General features: G+C 56.5%; 1 protein-coding gene across 2 annotated transcripts in view; it reads left to right on the forward strand.

The window, feature by feature from the left end:
• Nucleotides 1-2,113: 2,113 nt before the first annotated feature.
• Nucleotides 2,114-16,607, forward strand: part of MGAT5B (alpha-1,6-mannosylglycoprotein 6-beta-N-acetylglucosaminyltransferase B) — a 56,216-nt gene continuing 41,722 nt past the window's right edge. For both annotated transcript variants that reach the window (XM_084492192.1, XM_084492193.1), the window contains exons 1-2: nt 2,114-2,353; nt 8,641-8,753. In XM_084492192.1, coding sequence (XP_084348318.1) covers nt 2,286-2,353; nt 8,641-8,753 — 181 coding nt within the window. In that variant the 5' untranslated portion in view covers nt 2,114-2,285. The remainder of the gene's footprint in view (nt 2,354-8,640; nt 8,754-16,607) is intronic.

Genomic DNA, 16,607 nt, shown 5'->3' on the forward strand with positions numbered 1-16,607 from the left:
GAAAATTCCCCTTGCAAGGCAGAAGGCACTGAACCAGCCTGGGGCAGCCCCAGATCAAGGTGTTTGGGGCCACCATCTCCTCCCTGGTCCCTGCCTGCCCTTTGCCTGCTGCTGCTGCTTGGCACAGCCCAGAGTCATCCTTAGGTGAGGCGGGGGGGTCCTGTCCTGCTGCAAAACTCAGGTTTTTCCATCCCCCTGCTTTGCATCTTTTGGGCAGGATGCCCGAATTTCCTCCCAGCTCCTCGGGAAGGCCGTTTCCATGAGGTGCCCCCAGGAACGGCTTCGAGGAAGGGTGTCCTGCTGGGGTGTTGGGCTGTCCGCTTTGGAGAGCAGGGAGAGCTGTCCCAGGGGTCTCAATTCGGCTTGGACAGGCCTGGCTGCTGCTTCTGATCCACTCCTCCTGCAAATCCACTGCACGTCCTTATGTCCACCTGCCTCAGCCCAGCACCATCCTGCTCAGAGCGGGTGCGGCAGTGCCCTTTTGCTATAAAAAGGGTGGATGAGCACAAAATCCCTTTTGCGCTCAGGAAACTCTGAGAGAGGATTTTTTTTTTCTTACTTCTCGGCAAAAAGTGCTGTTTCATGGGGAATTTCTAGCTGCCTTTTGTCTGCGAGCTCGCCTGTGTCTGGGGCTGTCGCAGCACGCGCTACCTGGAGCATCGCTGACTTAGGTCACTGCTTTTAGGAAAAAGGAAGCAGAGGGATCCCCGCTGGGGGCTGGACATGGGGCACCCATGGGGTCTGTGAGCCTCGGGCTGCTTTAAGCATGGGGATGCTCTTTGTGCTCGTCACCTTTGTCACCTCCCTGGTGCATGAGCTGGGGGAGGATGGGAGAACCTCTGCTGAGCTCAGCAGTTGCTTCTCCTGCCTCAGCTCCTACGGCCACCAAGGTCACGTCTCTGCCTCCCTGCCTGGCCCTTTGCCCGGGCACTCCTTTTGGCAGCACCCAGGGGTGCCCGGGGAAGCTGCACCGTGGGATGTAGCAGTGAACAAAGAGGTCGATGGGGAAGCAAAACCACAGCCAGAGCCCAATTGCAGACCCAAGGACTCCCCCGTTCCCCCAAGGCAAGGGGGAACTGTGCTCACAGCCCCGCACTGAGCACAGGGCACCCAGCTCCTGGGGGTGCTGCCGGCCTCCTGGGCTCTCACCCCTGCACAGCCACGCTCCCCCTGAGCTCAGCCTGCCCCAGGGATAAGCGTGCTCCTCCTGAACCAGCCACATGGAGTAAAGCACGGCGAGAAACCACCTGCAGCTGCTGGAGTGGCATTTTTATTTGTGACTGCAATACCAGGCAGCCTGAAGCAGGAGCAAAAGTGTATTATAACCTTATATTCCCTTATTATAACCTTAAATATAACCTTAGATTCCCTATTATTCCCTATTAACCTCCTAACCTTATATTCCCTGTTATTACACTTAATTCCTCCCGTTTCCTCATTGGCCCAGCACTACAGGTTCACAACCTACTGGATGCTTATTTCTATACCCTATACGTACAATTTTATTTGACCAGCCATTAATTTCTCCTTTTTCTTTGGGGAAAAAGGACTGGAGGGCTGGTGATTTTTTGTTTTTACACATTTCGCGCTGCTCGTCTCCTTTTTTTCTTAGCTATCCTCTTTGTTTGGGGACAGTGGGACCTTCCACTGGGGACCTTACCTGCTTAACGTACCCCACGCCGTTATACCTGAACAATCACTTTGGAATATGCAAGATTAGTGGAATTTTCCACTGCAAAACCACATTTTCGCTGCACAAACCACCTCCCCAAACCCCCATCATAATACAAAACCCCATCTTACCGCAAAACCACCCCCCAACGCAACACCCCAACTTCATCCCTCCCCGCTTTTCCAGCCTCTCCCATCCATCCCCAAAACCCCGTGACTCCAAAAAAAAAAAATTAAAAAAGGGCTAAAAAAACCCCGAAATCTCCCCAATTACTCCGGCGCCGGGGCCGCTAGATGGCACACGGTGGCCGGGCATCCCCGGCGCAGGCTGCGCGGAGCGGGGCGGAGCGGAGCGGTGCGGAGCTGCCCGCGGGGCTGCGCGGAGCGGAGCGGGGCGGCCCCGCCGGGGGCGCGCCGGGCGGCTGGGGGGGCAGCGCTGGCCCCGCTCCGCGCCCCGCTCCGCACCCGCTCCGCGCCCCGCTCCGCACCATGCGGCCCCGCTGAGGACCCCCCCCAAGTCTCCCCAGCTCGCTGCTGAGGTTCCCCTTTGGGGGATTGGGGTGGGGGGGGGGGCGAGGGTCGCCCCCTCCCCGCCGCCCCCCCGTCTTTGAAGGATGATCACAGTCAACGCGGATGGCAAGATAATGGTCAGAAGATGTCTCGTCACCTTGAGACCCTTTAGGTAAAGTTGGTTGTCTTGGCTCTGGGATGGAAAGCATTATTATTAGTATTATTATTATTATTTTAATTTTTATTTTCTTTATTTTACCATTATTATCATGATTTTATTTTTATTTGCGCCTGGGGTTTGCGGCTTGCTGCTTCTTATTATTTAAATTTTATTTTTATTTGTGCCTGGTGTTTGCGGCTCGCTGCTTCTTCTTATTTTAATTTCATTTTTATTTCTGCATGGGGCTTACCGGGGGCATTGGTGCCACCTGGAAATATCAGGGGTCCAGGCAAGTTTGCCCGCAGGTTGGTGCCGTGCTGGTCCTGCAGCGCTCGCTGCCCGCCAGCTCCCTGTTCACTCCTCACACCGGTACCTTTTGGGGGATTCATTTCAGGGCTGTTTGTGGCTGCCTTTTTTTTAATACCTCCGTCGGAGGTGTTGGTACTCACGGGAGAATTGGTTCCTCTGGCTTGGATCCGCCGCTGCTGATGGGGATTTTGAAACCCACACCTGAACTGGCAGCAGGGCTGGGGCTGATATCGTATCCGTGCCTGAAACCCAGCACGTCTGTGCCCACTCCTGGCTTTTTTTTTCCCCCCTTGGTTGAACTCTCCTCATCCTTGCCTCCATGCACTGGCTTTCCCCCTCCTCTCCTTGCTCTCCAGCATCCTCATTTCGCCAGGGATGCTTTTTGGTCACTCCCAGACCTGTGCCACATGGGAGGCACCGGTAATTGCTTGGATTTGTTTTATGTTTTCTAAGGGGAGCAAAAAAAACCCACACGAGGGGAAAGCAAAGCGTGGCATGGGGTGAGCTGAGGCTGGCAGTGCTCCCCCCGGCATGGGGGAGCCTGGGACCACCGGAGGGGTCTGACCACTGCCTTTCTGCTGAGCCCAGGCTGCTGCTCGCAGACAGTCGGGAGGCTGGGGCTGTGCTTGTGCCGCTCGCTTGCGCTCGTGTTTTGGAGATGTCCGGCTCCGCCTGGCTCTGTGCTGCTTGCCTGGTGGGATTCTTGCTGCCAGATCCTGTGGCAGCGCCCTGGGGCTCAGGGGCTTGGCCAAGGTCACAAGGGAAAGTGGTGGCGGAGCAGAGGTGTGAGGGTCCCTGCGGCTTGGGCTTGCTCAGGGCGTGGGGTGCATGGGTGGCTCAGTAGGATGAAAAGGGGCAAAGCTTTGGGGCTGTGAGCATGCAGCAGTGGGAGGGCAACAGCCATGAGAGGTGGGAAGGATGCTTGCACCCCAGGGGTGTGCTCAGCACAGCTTTGACAGTGGCTGCTTGCTTCCTCAGGTGGGTTTGAAGTCCCCAGGTGGAAGGGACTGGGTTGAGCATCCCTCCCCCTGTGCCCTGAGCATCACTCCTGGGGCAGGGGAAGCTCGTCCTCAGCAGTGACCTGGGATCAGGGATTGAGTCTCAGGGTGGTCACAAAGACATGTTAGAAATGAGGATGTGGGTGGGGGGCTGTGAGGGTGAGAATGCTCCAGTCTGGGTTTCTTCTGGTGTCCCACACAGTCCTGCCTGCATGCCCTGAGCTGGCTTCCGCTCTCAAACCAGTGCAGACCAGTAAGGACACCACTGCGACCAGCAGGGTTTCTCTGTGAACCAGTCAGGTTTTCTTCTATAAGAGGAGAAAGTCCCGAGACCCTCTCCCAGCTGTCCCAGTGCCCAGCTCAGCACCTCCTCTGCGTTGGTGCCCTGCTGATCCAGACCCCGCTGTGCCGTGGCCCTGTGGGGCTGTCACCTTGCTCCCACCCTGGGCGAGTGTTGGCTGTGCCCTGGTCCAGCTTTAACTCGGTGCAAATCAGCTCTGCTCCCCTAAAATCAGCACCCCCAGCCGATGTGAACTGGGGACAATCTGCAGGAGCCAGGGAAGGTGCTGCTGTGGGGGTATTTGGGACAGGTCCCGTAAATCAGATCCTTGTTTCTGTCTGGGCAAAGCTGCACTGCTCAGCAGAAACCCGTGGTGTGATCCCCTGCCTGGTGTAGGCTCCTGGCAGCGGTGCCATCAGCAAACAGCGAGCAGGAAACCTGACCCTTTGCACCAAAACATTTCATTAATCACGCTCCAGACATGCTTAGCAAAGCAACGCGAAGCCCTGAGCCGTGAAAGCGCCTGCGGCAAGTGGAAAAGGGAGAGAGAGAGCAAGTCAGCGTGTGAACGGGTTGTGGAAGTGCCCGCGGATGGCTCTGACTTCAGCCTCAGCAGCGAAAGGAGTGCAGTTTGTGAGTGCTGGGTTCAGGCTGGGATTTACCACGGGGCTGGGAGCGCCCCGGTGCAGCTCGCCTGGCGCTGGGTTTTGCGGAGCGTGGGGTGTTTGGGACAGTTTGCCTGCTGGATACCAAGGGCAGGCTTTTAGTGCATCTACAACGTTGGTCAGAAGGAGAATTTGCTCCGTGGCCCCTCGTGGGGGAATATTTCCCCCGCAATATTTCTGTAGGAGACAGAGCAGTTGGCGTTAGTCCGGCTGCTGCTGTTGGAAATTGTGCTTCAGCCTTTGGGCTCCAGAGACTCAGGCATTGAAAACCTGTCTGATACGAGATACCAGCCCTCGGCTTCCCTGTGCTCTTGGGTGATATTCCCCGTTTGGTCCCAGCAAGGCGCCGCAGCACCGCGTGCAGCTGGCCCCGGTGGCACAGCCCCATCCTGCTGGGTGCTGCTGGCCCCCCTCGCGGTGCTCCGTCCCTCCGGGTGCGTCCAGCTCTTACCTGCAGGGCTAAAACCTGCGATGTGTGGGCAGCGCTTCTGATCTGCACTGACGAGCCAGGGAATTTGGCTTCCTCCTGGTTTGGGCACGGAGCCACAGCCCTGATTTGTGAACATTGCAGCGCGAGGTGGATGTGTGGAGGGACTTGGCACCAGAGCCGTGGCCTGTCTGAGCACCGTGGTGGTGGATTACAGGTGACAGGCAGAGCCAGCGAGTGGGGGGGATGTCGTTTGGGTCCCACAGAGCTCCCAGCTCAGTTGCTGGAAGAGCTGAGTTCTGGTAGATTTACCTACTTCGTGCCGTTCATTTTCCGGACAAGGAAAATTTCTGCTCGATTAAGGCTGGGCCAAATGTCTTTATTCCCCAGGAGCAGGTCAGCATGAGGTGAACGAGACAGGGTCCTCTGCTGCGAGCCGCCCCTGGAAGCTCCCTGCTGCCGTCGGGCTGGGTCTGCTTCTCCTCCTAAGCACCTTAATTTGGGTTAGGCTCTGATCCTCATTTTTATTTAAAAAAGAAGAAAAAAAGAAAGCTTCCTGTGTCTCCACCACTCTCTGTAATCCAGTCCAAATCAAAAAGATTTTGTCTGCTAATGAGATGCCTGAGCACAGATCACCTCCCAGCCTTTCCCTCTTCCCTCCCTTTCTTCCCGGAGTTGAACCATCGCTCCTTGCCAGGTTATAATTATGAAGATTAAAAATGCGTAAACAAGCTCTTGCATAACGATGAAGATACTGTCAATAGGAGGGGTGAGAATAAAGAGCGGGAGCAGCTCTGCTTCCTTCAGCAGCCCTCCCTCGGGTGATGCATCCCTGGGTGCCCCTTGGGAAGGGGCAGCAGGCAGCGGGTGGGCTCTGCAGCACCTTGTGCCCCCGGGGGACCCTCGGTCACAGGCTGAGCTTTGACCTCCTCCTCCTGCTTGTGCCTCCTCCACGAGGCTGTTGTCCTCTGCCACGGAGGTCCTGCAGATCCTCTCTGCCCCAGAGGTGAATTCTGCCACCCCTGCGTTGCCTCTCCCCGACCCAGCGTGGCTGGGCACAGGGCAGGGTGATGGGGACAGGGAGCGTGGTGTGCCCACGGTCCCCAAATCGCCACCTCCCCAAGCAGATCATGCGAAGCCCCGATGCTTCGCAGCATCAGGGATGCTCTGCGGCTTCTGCAGTCACCTCCCTGCCCGAGCTGAGCCGAAAGCTCCCTGGGAACCCTTCCACAAGGCCTGCTTTGGGAGGGGGCCCGAGCTCCCTGGTCATCCCTGCGTGCTCACAAGCATCAGCCACAAACGAGCCTTTAGGGATGCAGGTCTGGATGTGATGCTTTTTATAGCTTGGCTAAACTGCTTGCCATCCCCTGGGGAGGCTCATTCACAAATAAACGGGCCTTGGTCTGCTTCATTCCTGGAGTGTCTGCATGGGATTTTAGGCTGTTTTACTCAGGCGTTTGAACATCCCCTCCCTTGGTGAAGTCAGCTGTCCTTGTGCCTGCCCGTGGGTATCCAAAGAGATCCGTGAGCGTTCCTGGTGGCATTCAGCAGGGCTGTGCCCCAGCCTGGGCCATGAAGCAGGGCCAGAGATGCCACACACCCCGCGGGCAGCAGCTTCTCCTCCAGGGCCACCAAATGAATGCTAACGAGGCAGGGCGTTGCTTTTTCTCTTGATAAGCAGGGGGTGAGAAACGGCTGGGGAACTGCAGAGCCGGTGCCCGGGTGACCCTGATCTGCTGTGGGACCCAGCTGGGGATGGGTTGGGGAGGATAAATGTGAGTGGGGGGGCAGGTGGCTGCTTTTTGGCAAGGGCTCCTTAGAGCAGAGAGCTTCCAGCAGAGGAAATGCTTTGCTTGTGAGCTGGCTGGGTCTGGGGTGTGTAACTCTGGGGTGACAGGAGCGTCAGAGCCAGCACGATGCAGGTGGGAGCTGGTGGTGTCCCCAAAGGTGCTTCTTCTAGGGGGCAGCCCTGGGGGCTCCTCTGTAGGTTCCCTGGGAATCCCAGTCCTTCTCCAGCCTCCTAGTGCTGTGCTTTAGCTCTCCAAAGCATCTCCTGTAGCGAAAACGTGTTGAAGGAAGGCGCTTTGTTTTACCAGCAGCGGGTAATAGCATTGCTGATGTGCCGGAGGCTAGCTTTATGGCTGGCTCCTAATCCCTGCCTTTTAACTACAAAATAACAATTAGATGGAGGGCTGCAGAGTTCCTTTCCAAGCTTTTCTTTGGAAAAGTGTGATTTTGGCGTTAGGTAGCTGTGCTGTATTTCCACGTGTGAGTCCTGCACCCCGTGGGTAACGCTGTGAGCTGCTGAGCACGCTGCTGCTGCCCGGTGTCCGTGGCTCACTTCCTTGGGGCTCAGCGAGGCAGAAATGCCAACGAGCACCTGTACAGGGCTGTTCATCACCTGTGGGGTTCAGCTATTTAAAGACAAACCCTGTACTCCATGAGGATGTTTGGCTGTTGTCTCTTCTCCTTGGAACTGGCGGTGGAAGGCGGCCAGGCGCTTGCTGGGCTTGGCTGTTTGGGCACGCTGTGATCCCACGAGCGGTGGCCAAGTCTGTGTCTGAAAGCCTGAGAGGGCTTCCTGGCCTCTGGAAAGCACCCTTCAGCACGAGCTAGTGAAGAACCCTTTTATATCTCTCAGAGGAGAGGCTGTAACGCTCACAAATCTATGCTGAGGGTCCCTCATGGACAGGCTTTTCCAAAAATCCTTTCTGGGAGAAACCTCCCAAGGTGCAGGATGAAGTGGAGTGGGCTCTGCGCTCCTCTCCTCGCTGTCCCCAAGCACAGCGTGCTGTCCTCGTGTGCTTGCCCTCCAGGGAGATGGGCAGGCTTTGTGTGATGCTCCTATGGTGTGTGATAACCCTGCCCTCAGGCTTTTCACCCCTAAATTGGAGAGCAGCACCCCAGAGAGCTCTGGCATAGAGAGGAGCATCCCGGAGAGCTCTCATCCTGCCCACAGAGGGACCAGGGGATTTGGGGGATGATTCAGCACAGGTCCCTCCCTGGCCCCTGGAACAGGGCTGCCTGTGCCTTGCGTGCGAAGCAGACACAAAGGGAAACACCAGTGGTCTAGCTATGGGGGGAACAAAAGGGTCCTGTGTAGTTTTTTTAGCTCCTGTGGAAGGAAGGGAAGGCGCAAGGTCTGTCTTTTCTCTGGGCCCCCTCTGAAGGAGAATGGCTATTGTCTGAGCGGTTCCTGCAGCCCGCTCTGCCTGAGCTTTCCCACCCCGGGCACGGGCCCTTGGCTCCCTCTCTAGGCCTGTCCATCTGAGGAGGTCGCAGTGATTTTGGAGGGTGGATTTGGGCTAAACCCACCGGTTTGCTGCCGGGCTTCAGGCAGGAGCATCCTGGGGCTCTCGTTGAGTGTGTGTGGCTCTGGCTGTGGTGGGAGGCAAGGTGCTGCTCTGCTTTTGCACTGCAGGGGCAGCAGGGATGCTCCTTCCCCAGGCTGGAGGAGTGAGCAGGGGCTGCCCTGGCCACCTCTGCCACACGTCCCCAAGAAAAGCAGCTCATGTGGGTGCCGGGGGGCTGCCCCGTGGACCCACGGGTGGTGGGGCTGTCCTGGGGAGCGAGCCGGGCACCCTGCACACCTCCTTACAGCGCTGCTTTCCCTCCTGCAGGATATTCGTGCTGGGCATTGGATTTTTCACCCTGTGCTTCTTGATGACGTCTCTGGGAGGGCAGTTCTCAGCCAAGCGCCTGGGGGACTCGCCCTTCACCATCCGAACCGAAGGTAAGCATCCTGCCCCCCCGATGCTCAATGACTGCCCATGGTCCAGCTGGAGAGCGCTGGGGATGCTGAGAGGAGAGGATGGTGCTTGGTATATCCCAGAGCTCCCTCCGGTCCCGCAGCAGGGTCACAGAGCCTGTTAGCATCCCTGTCCACATGCTGAGTGCAACCAGCACGGTTATGCTTACAAAAGTCTGGTTAGGAGGGATTTTGGGCTGCTGGGGATGACAAGATGCATATGAGGAAGGTGAGGAGAAGCTTTTTTGTGGTTATCTTTTAGAAGACATGTGCTTAAATTCACCTGCCTGGGACATTTCCCTCTGTCCCAGGAGAGCCCCAGCACCCTCAGGAGCTTGAGGAGAAGGGTTGAACACTGGAAGGGCAGAAGTTCCTGGTCCCAACCCCAAAAATCTTTATAAAGCTGGGGCAAAACTATTATTCAGCCTCTTCCTCCCCTTTCTGGATGCGGTAGTGGGGTCCCTTTTCCCATCCTCACTCCGGTCACCAATTTAACCCAAACCCGAGTCCCCTGGCTCCCACCTTTGTGTGTCTCCTTTTACCAGGTGAGATGGATCAGGGAGCAGAAGGAGCCTTTTAGCACACCTCTGACTCAGCTGGGCTCCCTGCTGTAGGCGATTAAGCCAAGATGTGTGAGCTGGCTCCCTGTGCTGCCTCTGAGCTTTGGGGTGCTCCTCACCAGCAGGGAGAGACGTCCCCAGCTCTGCTTGGGGGCTGCACATTCTGGGTGTGTTTCCTTTATAAAAAGAGAAAAACATCCATGACCTAAGTCTTCTAATTTTTCATGTCTTCGGTTGGTCTGTAACTCCAGGCAAGGCAAGTGCTGCTTTGTTAGCAAGCTCAGGAATTGTGACCGAGTCCATTTTAAGTCATTGGGTGGATTTGCTGACCCAGTTACTGCTTCCAGGTGATTTGCTGCAGGTGTGGCTGCTGCCGTGCCTCTTGTTGGGGAAGGTTTGGTCCATTTATCATCCAACACGCCGCCTGGAAGAGGAGGGCTCCTCTCCTGTACCTGAAGCAGGGGTGCTGTTTGGTGCTGGGTACCTGCGTGTGGGAAAACCCTATCCTTGGAGGCATCCAAAGCCCCTCTGGGCGATGTGAGGCTGCAGGAACCTCGGTCAGAGCTCTGGGACTGCTCTGCTTGGGGCAGGGACATGAGCCTGACCCCATGGAGGGGTGCTGAGCTGTGCTGGACCCCTGCGTGATGGGGCAAGGGTCGGTGGGACAGAGACAGATGCGCTTTTATTAGCGCCGCGAGGTCTCAACAGGTCTGTTTGAATAATACACGGGCATTTAATTAACACGTGTTACGGATCCCAAGAAATATTGCTGGCTGTTATCGTTGCTGTTAAGAGCACGATGCCGGGCTGGAGACGAGCTCGGAGGAGCAGGTTAATTTTGCTGGGCTGATGAGCTTTGATGCAAGCAGTGATGGGAAGCGGGCCAGCACTCACAAACCTGCACGGGTCCAAGCCCAGTGGCTCTGAAGGAATTCCTGGGTGCGTGCTCAGGTCTGCTGAGCCTCCTGGTTTGGGTGTCCTGGGACAGGCTCCCCATCTACAATGAACCGAGGTCCTGTGCAGTGCTGCCTGTCTGGGCAAGGGGTGCTTGGGCTCCTTGGGGTGCTGGGTTCAGCGGCCCCTTCTGAGCACCCTTCGTTAACAGATTAATTTTGTGTTGCAAGCCAGCAGCATCCTTCCCATCTACTCATCTGTGGGCTGCCTCACCAACAGAGCAGGAGCTTTTACCAGGCTGCTTGGCTAGCCAGGATCCCATCCTGCTCTGGTCCCTGTGTTGGTTCTGGTTGTGTCTGCAGGGTGGAACTGGAGCATCCTGGCCTGCCAGGTGTGAGCGAATAATCCCACGTCCCAAAATTTGTGGCTGTGGAGAGCCAGGAATTGGACCTGGCACCCAGGGGCTTCAAAATACTTCGTGCTGGAGAAATCCTGCTGGCTTGTGGAGCACCCATCGTGCTGCTGGTTTATAACCCAGGCTGGGGCTGTTCCTCCTTCTCCCCTGTGTCCTGCCCAGCCCAGCCCTGCCTCTCGGGTGCCGCAACCCAAAATCTGCCCCTGGGTCTGACGTGTGCTCACCCAAAGGGTGCTCCGAGCAGAGCAGGGGGCTTAGGGGAATGGCACGGACTCACCCAGGGTTGTTTTGGCTTGGAGCTGCGTGAGCAACAATCAAAGCCAAATGAAGACAGATGTAAGGCCAGAGCGTGAAAAGGAGAAATAGATAATGTCACAATCTAGGAGCTAATTCCCTTTTTAATTTTATTTTTATACGTGAATCCGCTTCTTGGAGGCTTTCTCCAAGTTTCCTGGTGTGTGCCAGAAATCATGCCTCGGATGGGTTCTCTGCCTGGCGATTCGATGCAGCAGAGGCTTTGCCTCTTAACCATAAATAAAAACCTTCAGAAATGCGAGTTATTTTATCCTAATCCGCCTCCGTCAAGTAAACACAGACAAAGGTTCCTTTGTTTTGAAATGGCCACCGAGAGAATTTGTTCTACAAACAAGGATCTAGATGAGAAAGAGAGAACAGACAAGTCTATAAATTTTGAATGTGGGAGACGCTTTGGGAGCAGCTCGAGACTCGAGAGATTCAGGTTTCTGTGCCCTCGTCTCTCCTCCTGCTTAGAATTTGAAATGTTTTTTTCTTATTCTTTCTCCTCCTGAGCTTCTCCGCTTTGTTTTACTGCTGGAGTAGAGCTGGCCTGGGGCAAGGGTCTGATCCAAAAACCTCACCAAAATGTTTAATGGGCAGAGCGGAGCAGCGAAGTGCTGGCAGGGCGACGGCAGCTCTGCGGCCCTGGGCTGCTCTCGGTGATGATGCACAGCCTGCTGCTGCGGGGCTTAGCAGAGGAAAATAGGTTATTAAGTGTTAAACCATGATTACAAGTGGCTAGAATATCGCCTGCAACTGCTGTAGCTAGTTTAGGAGTGGCAGGACTTCTGATTGTTGTTTTTCTCCCATATGCTGGAGTGGAAGGTGCTGCAGCAGCCCCGGGGATGCGTAGGATGGGTCTGAATTCCCAAACCAGCCCTCGCTGCTGGCTCTGAGAGTGCAGGCTGAGTTCTGCCGATGCTGGTGGTGCTTGGGTGCGAGTGCTTGAGCAGCTCTCGTAGCCACCTTCGGGATGTGGTTGCTGTCTGAGCACTGAGGCTGTGCTTACTGATGCTGCTCCTGCAGCTGCCTCTCCAACCCGGCCTCAGGTGGTTCCTGTCCGGGCTGATGCTTGGCTTGAGAAGCTCAGCACCTGCCTTTTTTCCCCCAAAACAATCCCCCAGCAGCGTCTCCAGATGGCTTCCTGCTGGTGGCCATGGCTCCTACATTGTGTTTTCTCAGCCTAATGGGAAATGGGATGAAGGAAGGGAAGGGTGGTGCTGAGCTGCTTTTAGCACGTCCTCTGCAAGGCTGCTGCACCTCGTCCTGGGTTGCTGAGATGTGTTTTGGGGTCTGATCTCCTTGGGGTTGAGGTTACTGACCACCTTGTGGGATGAGTACCAGGTTTCCCAGGCATCCTGATCTGCAGTGCTGCTTTCCTGGGCTGCCAGGATGGCTCCGGTTCATTGCTCGGGACTTCAGGACTCTCGGGAGAGGGCCAGCAGCCAAGGCACTTTGTGCTGGAAACGGTACTGAGCATCACCTGGCAGAAATCCCCCCCCTGCCCTCCCGAAACCAGCCCTTGTTCTGTTTTACAGCTACCAAAGCTCTGCGCCTCTCCTGCGGTCGTGGCTTGCTCCAGATCCCGGAGTCTCACCTGCTTAAAGCAATTTTTTCCCTCAGTGAACACAGAAGTGGAGAGGTTGTTTAGGGCTGTGCAGCACAGCTCAGTACCTTGGGGCTGGGATTCCTCCCTCAGGAGGAGGGATGCTCACGGAGGGAGAATTGTGCCGCGGAAGATAATGGTGAAGGTTGCTGAGGGTTTTGTAGGGCATCTCTGCCGTTCTGGAGTCACAGCACCATGAAACGACGGGATCTTGTGTTCGTTCAACCCCCTGAATGGCTCCCTGAGGAGCTGAGCGAAGAGGCTGAGCAGAAAAGTGAGAAAACTGACGTGATCCCCTAAGAAGGGTCTTTTGCTCTCACTCCTGCCTCTGCTGGCTCCCCTCCCGCTCCGGCAGCTCCCCGGCTGGCTTAGCCTGGCCGGGTACCTCCGTCGTTTGTTCTCGCAGGAGATGCAGAAAGGTCAAGCTCAGCATCGCTAATGATCAGAGAGAGCTCAAGAAACTGTCGTCCTCCTGCGGCTCGAGGAGGAGGAGGTGTACACGTAGTCCTGACCTCTCTGTGGAGCTGATTGCGTGGGGGTGGCTTGGCTCTGCTCGTGGGGTCCTGGCTGCAGCCAGGTGCTGCTCAGCCTGGGGGGTTAAAACAGTGCACAGATGTCTGTCCTTATAAATCCCCCCTCCTTCTGTCTTGGGAAGGGTTTTTGCTGCTTTTTCCCCCGCCTTCAGGCAGGGTATGAAGCTCTTTTGATGGGAACGTGGCTTGGGATGAGCAAAACCCCTCCAAGTAGCTTTGCCAGCCCCTCTCAGCTGACCCGTCTGGGTCTTGCTGAAGAAACCCCCTGGGAGCAAGTGCTTGGGCTGCTGCCTGCTGGGCTGGAGATGAAGGGCACGCACGTACCTTTCCAGCGATGCTCACGTTCCCTTTGCTTTCAAAAGGTCGTGCAGGGTTATCAATTTGTCTTACTGCCTTTAGTGCATGCTGATGATGCCAGGAGAGAACTGCTCGCAAAGTCTCGTGCCCCCAAGTGGCAGTGATGGGGGGACATGAGCGGAGCTGGGACAGAGCTGGGCAGGTTCGGCTGGGCAGACTTGGCAATAATTATTCCCAGTTTCTTCCCGGGTGAGTTACAGCTCTCCCCAGGGCTGCCTTGGCTATGTTTTGTCGTTGTTTGCTGAGCGGGGCCGGATAACCATCTGCAGTGGCTTGTAAGCACCTTGTCAGGATCCGCTGCTGGAGCATGAGCACTTTGCCCGGGCAGCAGCGGGGCGCGTGTGCAGGCGGGGGGACGGGAGCGCTGTCGCAGCACCGTGACCTGAATTCAGATTTGGCTTATGCAAAACTCTGGCAAAAGGCAGCGGGAGGCTCCCCTGCCTGATATCTACCCCAGCGGGGTGGCTGGTGGCTTCCCCAGGTCCCTGGGGCGGGTGCTGGTGGCACCAAGGCTGCTAGGAGGGTGCGGGTCCTGCATATCCCCGCAGGTTATTTCTGCTGCTGCTGCATCGAGAGCTGGGTTTGAGTCTGCTGAAGCTTGCAGGCAGCTGGAGGGATGCCAGCCAGGTGAAACCTGCCTGGAGAAGTGTGCCAGGCAGCTCTTTGGTACCCAGAGCTTGCCTGCAGCTGCGGGTGGTGTCCTCCAGCCCCTGCAGCGCCTCGTGGCTGGCTCTGCTGCTGCTGCCCCCATCCGAAGCTGATCCTGGACCAGGCTGCCTGGCCAGTGCCAAGGCAAACCGGCCGGTGCTGGAGCACCTCCTTGGCTCAGGAAGCCTGGACATCTTCCTATTTCCCCTCCCTGCCTGGAGAAGCTGCACCGTGGTGGCTGCCGTGGCTCAGGACCATCTCCTCCCTGCTGCCCTCTGGTCCTTTTTGGGGAATGGAGATGCTGAAATGAGGCAGATCCCAAATGTGGAGCGAGGGCTTTCTGCCTCCCCCCCCCCCAGCCCCGCTCCCTGCCGCTCCTGGCAGATGCTTGGGTGCTCCAGGGGCTCTTTTAAGTAGATATCACTGCACGCAGCTGCAGTGATGACTTCTGTTGCTCTGGCTGTTGGGTACAGGGAGGCTTTGTTAATTATTGGTTAAAGCCATGCTCGGTGATAAGAAGTGGCCGCGGGGAGTGGCTGCGGGTGGCAGCAGCTCTGTCTGGGGGTGCGGGTGCTGCTGGCACCGGGATCAGGTGGCAAAAGTGGAATTTGGTTAAAATACCCATCCTCTCCTTGTGCCTGAGTCTTCTGGAGTCCCCTAGGATGCCAGGCAGGGATGTAGCAGAGGGGCTGGGAGCGCTGGTCCCTGTGCGAGGCCGTGCTGCCTGTTGGGCGCTTTGCTCCCAACACACCCCCGTGCTTGGGGTACACGAGCTGTGCTCGAGCCTCCATCCCCCTTCTGAAAAGAGAGCTTAAAGTGGAAGCATAAAACTTTACAGCTCTTATTAAATTGCTATTCCGGGCAGGGAAAGGAGCCCTGCTGGAATAGGGGGGAAAATAAAGACATCCATCCGGGGTCCCCATTTATCTCTGAATGGCTCAGCTGTGTTAGCTTGGAGATGGTTTCTCCCAGTGGCAGTTTTTGGGGAGGGATGGGGCACCCAGCCTGGTTTCTGTGTGCTTGAGGAGGGCTCAGCACAGAGTCCACTGGGATGCACATGGGAGTAAGACGCAGATGGGCACTTTCCAGGGCAAAGAGGTGTGGAATGAAGCCGGGGCTGAAGTGGTGGGTAAGGCTTAATCTGCCCTGGGCGTGTGTCTCCTCCCCGAGTGCCCGCTTGGCACAATCGCTGCCCAGCACTGGATGCCTGCAGGCTTGAAAAAAAATAAATTTAAATGCCACTAAACTTAGTGAAAGACAGCAGTGCTGGTTCACAAGCTGTGAATTGATGGAGCAGCTAGTTGTGATGGGGTGGGAGCGGAGGTGAGCGATGGTCCCGCCGTGTCCCCCAGGGCTGCTGTGGTGCACGGGGGGACTGTGGGGCTCAGGAAGCGCTGTCCCCTTGGTCCTTGTCCCTTTGGGGTGAGCCCTTTGTCCAAACAAAGCCCAGGGCTGTGGCCCCCTCCTGCCCACATCCCCCCCGTGTGGGACCAGCAGCGCCCCGCTGGCCCCTGGCGCTCCATTATCTCCGTGAGCAGCGGCTCCCCGGGGAATGATTAAATCAATTAATTGATTTTCTATAGCTCCTAAGGAAGTCAAATGGCATTTCCATCAACCTGCGATGAGCAAACACCCCACCACAGCCAGGAGGAATGTTAATGGCTCTCTGTGCTTTTATTACCCCTTTCGCTCCTAAATCAAAATTCATCCTGAGCCCGGGAGGCAGCAGGTACTTCAGAAAAGAAAGCTAGCACAGCAGGAACCAGAGCAGCTGCTAAAAGCTGGAATTTTCCCCACTGATTTATTTGTTGCTGTGGCCAAAACGGAGGGCCCAGGGCTTCATCCAGCCCGGGCAGATGTTAGCTGAGCCCCTTCCCATGGCTCTGCTGATGCCCAGCTGGATGAGGCCGCTGAGCGGGGTGGTTTGGAGGGAGGGATGAGTTCTTTGCCCCCCTGAAACGCAGTGGCAGGCTGCCCAGAGCTGTTTGGCCGGTAGTTTTGGCTGGAACAAAACCGGTGGTCATTTTGGGAATGTTAAATTAGAGAAGCTCTCAAATGCGAGGTCGTAAATAAAGTTGGGCGTGCGGTGAGGCAGAGGGAGTGGATGGGGCATGTGAATGCCAGCCTGGAATCCTTTGAGCCAATTTCCTGCCATCCGTGGCACATCGGCTCCCCAAAAATGCCATTTTCCCTGGGCCAGCAATGGGGGCTGCAGGAGAACCAGCTGGTTAGGTGCCGGTGCCCTCAGGGGGATGCCTCTCTTGTAAAGATGATGGACGAAGAGATGTTGGGGCTGCCACCTAAGCAGGGGTCCCAGCTCCAAATCTGGGGTCCAGCTTTGCCCCTCAGTGCTGAATGTGCCCAGCACAGCCCCGGAGCCCTGTGTCCTTCGGGCTGGGGCACCGCCGTGACCGCAGCTGATCCAGTCCTTGTGTTTTAGGAAGCAATTTAAAATCGATGTTAATCTTGTTGTTTGGAGCAGCCTCGCCTGCGGCGTGAGGTGTTTGCAGCGCTGTGGAATAGCTTAAG

This window comes from Aythya ferina (genome assembly GCF_964211825.1).
Source record: "Aythya ferina genome assembly, chromosome: 18".
Classification (NCBI taxonomy): domain Eukaryota; kingdom Metazoa; phylum Chordata; class Aves; order Anseriformes; family Anatidae; genus Aythya; species Aythya ferina.